Here is a 4,621-nt window from a genome sequence, read left to right as displayed (position 1 = left end):
CAAACCCCCCTCCCTCTGTCACGGAAACGCCAATAAAACTCCTCCACCTCCCACCCTTCAATGCCAGATCGGTAAGCATTTAGCCAAGCATGCTGGGAGACACAGAACAACTGAAGGAAAGGCGTATCCGGGTGTCTTGAATTTGCTTGCCATTCTGCTCTGTTCTACCATCTCGTTACTAGACGTAGGCATTAGACGTGACAATCAACTACATTTAAACTGAGCAGAAGAAATATTAAAGGCAGAGTCTTCAGAAGAAATGTCTCAAAGACAGCCTCAGTCACCTAATGAGACTTTAATTCCAATCACAAATGACACAGAATCATCAAGCTCTCTCGTTCCCAATGATACCACAAATAAAGGACGGACCGGAGACAACTCTCCAGGAATAGAAGCTTTGTGTGCCATCTACATCACTTATGCTGTGATCATTTCAGTGGGCATCCTTGGAAATGCTATTCTCATCAAAGTCTTTTTCAAGACCAAATCCATGCAAACCGTTCCAAATATTTTCATCACCAGCCTGGCTTTCGGAGATCTGCTACTTCTGCTAACTTGTGTGCCCGTGGATGCAACCCACTACCTTGCAGAAGGATGGCTGTTCGGGAGAATTGGCTGTAAGGTGCTTTCTTTTATCCGGCTCACTTCTGTTGGTGTATCAGTGTTCACGTTAACAATTCTCAGCGCTGACAGGTGGGTTTCTTTTCTCAGTTTTATTTGCCAGGATGTGAAATTAGGCAAAAAAAAAAAAAAAAAAAAGAGAAGAAGAAGAAAAGAAAAGAAAGAAAGAAAGAAAAGAAAAGAAAAAAGAAAAAAAGAAAAGAAAGCTTCTACTTAGTATTCATGGGCTACTATTCTGCTTTCTTACAGTCTATAAGCTGGATGTAATATTAGAAAATCGGAGGGGGGTAATTGAAAATAAAAGTTGTTGTAAGAATGTTAAGATACCTGTGTTAGCATCAGAGGAAAGGCAGAAATTGTATGCTTTAGGAATAATGTATTCTCTTTGAAGTGTAATTGTTTGCTTGAAAGAATTCTGAACGATGTTCTCCCCACTCCCCGTTTATTTATTAAGTAAGTAAGGCAAATCGTTCCAGGTGTAAAAGAAAAACAATTCATGCTTTATACATTAGTGCAGCCTAGTGGTACAATATTGTTAGCATTAGAACATCAGCATAGGTGTGAAATTGACCATATATACATTACTGTCTACCGGAAGAATGGTAAAAAGATGCATGCATTTAATTTATTTGAAATTCATCAAATTAATCAATGGCAGAAAAACGGTGAGGTTTTTGGCTGCCTGGTAACTCAGTGTAATGTCATCACTTAATTGTATTTGTTGTCTCTATAGGCATTCAATGACAGTTTTGAACTCGGAGAAATAAATTAATCCGGTTGACTTTTAGGGCTCTATGGATAGAGCGTGTGAGAACCTCGGGCAGTCCATGTATTCAGGCTCTGTTAGGATATTTTCAGTCTATAAGTACTATGTTTTTCTGTGTTCCTATTGTTGAGTAACTGTGAAAGCCGAGTGGGGGGGGGTGCAGTTTGAGGCTCCAAATGTTAAAAGTGATGCTTTAAAAAGCCTGTGAGAAGCCTGTAAGTAATCAATAGCTTCTTCAAATTCTGGAATCGGAGAAAAGGAAAATCTTCCCAGGGCTCTTTTATGGATTTTTGCTTTGGCTGGTTTTATATTCTATTTGAGGGCAGATTTACTTAAAGGCTATAGATTTAAAGGTGAATTTGTCAGAATAAGGAGGCACCTTTGCATGGGCATAGGGTGTACGGTTTCCCCTTTGCCGTTGCTCTAAATCTACCTATAGAGCAGCTTGGGTAACAAAGTAGCACTTATGAACGGGGAAGAAATTAACCCTCTTCTCTTCACTGCACAAACTCAGGAAAATCTTTTCTAGGAAGGCTGATGACTGCTCACTTGCAAAGGAAGGAGAATTGGGTTTAAAATCAGTCACTTATACCAAAACGAAGTTTTTTAGAACACGTAAGGTAATACACAGGTAATGAATTCCCCCTAATCACACACAAAAATCATGCCGAAAACAATTTATTCATCCTAAATAGAGGATCTACACATAAAATTCTAAAACTGCAAACCTGAGCTATTTCCTATCAGTGAATCAGAGAAAAAGATGATTAGTATAAATATCACATATTGGGACATACTATGTATTTGAAATCATGACTGATTCCAGTCGGTTAACTTTGACTTGGTAATATACATGTGGATCGGAGCAGAACTGGAGGACCCCTAAGGTCACTTCTAACCTTGAGATTCTACTGTTCTGATATTTATTTTGACTTTTGCCTGTGGTTTTATGTTTCTAGGTACAAGGCAGTTGTAAAGCCACTGGAGCGGCAGCCCTCCAATGCCATCCTGAAGACCTGTGTTAAAGCTGGCTGCGTCTGGATTGTGTCTATGATCATTGCTCTGCCCGAGGCTATATTTTCCAATGTATATACTCTTGAAGATCCCAACAAAAATATGACCCTTGAAGCGTGTACCTCATATCCCGTTTCTGAGAAGCTCATGCAAGAGATACATTCTCTGCTGTGTTTCTTGGTGTTCTATATTATCCCACTCTCGATTATCTCTGTTTATTATTCTCTGATTGCTAGGACTCTTTACAAAAGCACCTTGAACATCCCTACTGAGAAACAAAGCCATGCCCGCAAGCAGGTATGTATTAATCAGGACTCTTGCACGAATTGAGAAATGAAATTCCTACTTGTGCCCCTGTGAGGAATAGCAGTACAGTACCGTGGTTCGGGTCACAGGCTCGGGAGTGTGTCAGACCCAGGATTTCACTCTGGCTCTACCACATACTCGCTGAGCAATCTCGGGCAAGTTACTTAACCTCTCTGAGCCTATTTCCTTATCTGTAAAATGCAGCTGGGGACTGGGTGACAGTCTGGTTTGAGCAGCCAAAATTGGGTACCCCGTGGAACAGCGAGGAACAGCACCCAAGGTGAGACTATGAAGGCAAGCATCTTTTGTTTTAGAAAGTGTAACAGAATGATAGATGCAGGATGCTAGAACTGGCGAGCCGCCCTCACATTATTCAAAGCAAACCACTTACAGAGGAGCAAACGGAGGGCTCAAGGGATAAGGTAAGTGCCAGTGGCAGGAGAACACAGTGACTCACCATCGCAAGAGCCAGGTGTGCTCTCCTTGCATAAATATGAACAGAAGAAAAGAATGTTGCCAAAACATTGTTCCATTCGGTTAAAAAAAAAAAAAAAAAACAGGAGTTCTATCTTTCAGGGGTGGGGGTTGGAGAGGGGGAGAGGCTCCCATTGACCTCTTGACCAGTCCCTTTAGTTAGTTCAGCAGAGCTGCTCGTGAGGCTGAAGTGGCCTATTTCATGCCCGTGTGAACAGCTCACTTTGCTCTGTGACCGCAGGCAATGTCTTCACCTAGCCTCGTTCGTTTCTTGAGCGAAGGGGTACAGGCAGGAATATTTTCACAGGTGTAGATAGGATGACACATTGGTTTTCATTCCTTTGACTGTATGGTCCGAATTCCTACAGATTATAAACCATCTGGGGTCCCGACTTGGCAACTTCCATAAACCCCAGAAGAATATTCTAACCGCATAGAGAGATCTCTATTTCTAATTAAATTAAAATCTCAAGAATTCCACAACACTCCTTGAGCTAATTGGAGGCATCCTAGAGTCTCTCAAAACCACGGCTGGGAGTCTCTGCATTAGAGCTAATGAGACCAGGGTTACCATGCCAATTAACTAGCTGTATTCTATAGGAACCGGCTGCCTTCCCACACCTCCCAAGCAGTGCTTTCAGACGCATGCTCAAAGGAACTCCAGCCTGTTAGCTGTAAATTTCTGTGTAAATCTAGAGAACGGCTTTTAAAAATCTCGGCCAGCTAAATGATTGTTTTTGTGGTCATTTTTCTCCTCTCCGCCCCCGCCCCCGCAGATCGAATCCCGGAAGAGAATTGCCAAAACCGTCTTGGTGCTTGTGGCTCTGTTTGCTCTCTGCTGGTTGCCGAATCACCTCTTGTATCTCTACCACTCCTTCACCTATCAGACCTACGTGGACCCCTCCGCCATTCATTTTATTGTCACCATTTTCTCTCGGGTTCTGGCTTTCAGCAATTCTTGCGTAAACCCCTTTGCTCTTTACTGGCTGAGCAAAACCTTCCAGCAGCATTTTAAAGCTCAATTACTCTGCTGCAAGGCAGAGCTGCCCGACCCTCCTCCTGCAGATACCCCCCTTAACAACCTGGCTGTGATGGGAAGGGTCCCAGGCGCTGGAAGCTCACAGGTGTCTGAAATTAGTGTGACCTTGTTCACTGGGTGCAGTGCGAAGAGGGAAGATGACAGAGTCTAGCTTTTCAATTAAAAATGGTATTTTTCCTCCCAGCATGTGTATCTGACTCTGAGCTGTGCGTAGGTGTATGGTGTCAGGATTTTTGTTGTTTGTGAATTGTGCTGAAATCTGAGTGAGAGATCTTATAAAGTAAAAGACCGTGATTTTTTGTCAACGTACAAACGTTAACATTATCGGGCTTTCTACATAAAACAAAGCCCCACTAGGTGTAGAAAGACAAGTCCATATGTCAGTGGGTCCTACAGGAGGT

The 4,621-nt window shown here is 42.5% G+C and overlaps 1 protein-coding gene across 1 annotated transcript; it reads left to right on the top strand.

Annotated features, from left to right (window-relative positions):
* The first annotated feature begins 259 nt into the window (after positions 1-259).
* LOC111139353 (bombesin receptor subtype 3) lies at positions 260-4,371 on the top strand. Its single transcript, XM_022491618.1, has 3 exons — positions 260-693; positions 2,347-2,698; positions 3,958-4,371. Exons 1-3 carry the CDS (start codon positions 260-262, stop codon positions 4,369-4,371), a joined length of 1,200 nt encoding a protein of 399 aa, XP_022347326.1.
* Positions 4,372-4,621: the final 250 nt, after the last annotated feature.

This window comes from Enhydra lutris, unplaced genomic scaffold (genome assembly GCF_002288905.1).
Source record: "Enhydra lutris kenyoni isolate GAN:26980312 unplaced genomic scaffold, ASM228890v2 scaffoldscaffold101, whole genome shotgun sequence".
In the NCBI taxonomy this organism is placed as follows: Eukaryota; Metazoa; Chordata; class Mammalia; order Carnivora; family Mustelidae; genus Enhydra; species Enhydra lutris.
Note: the sequence above shows the minus strand (reverse complement) of the source record. Positions and strands in the feature narration are given on the sequence as shown.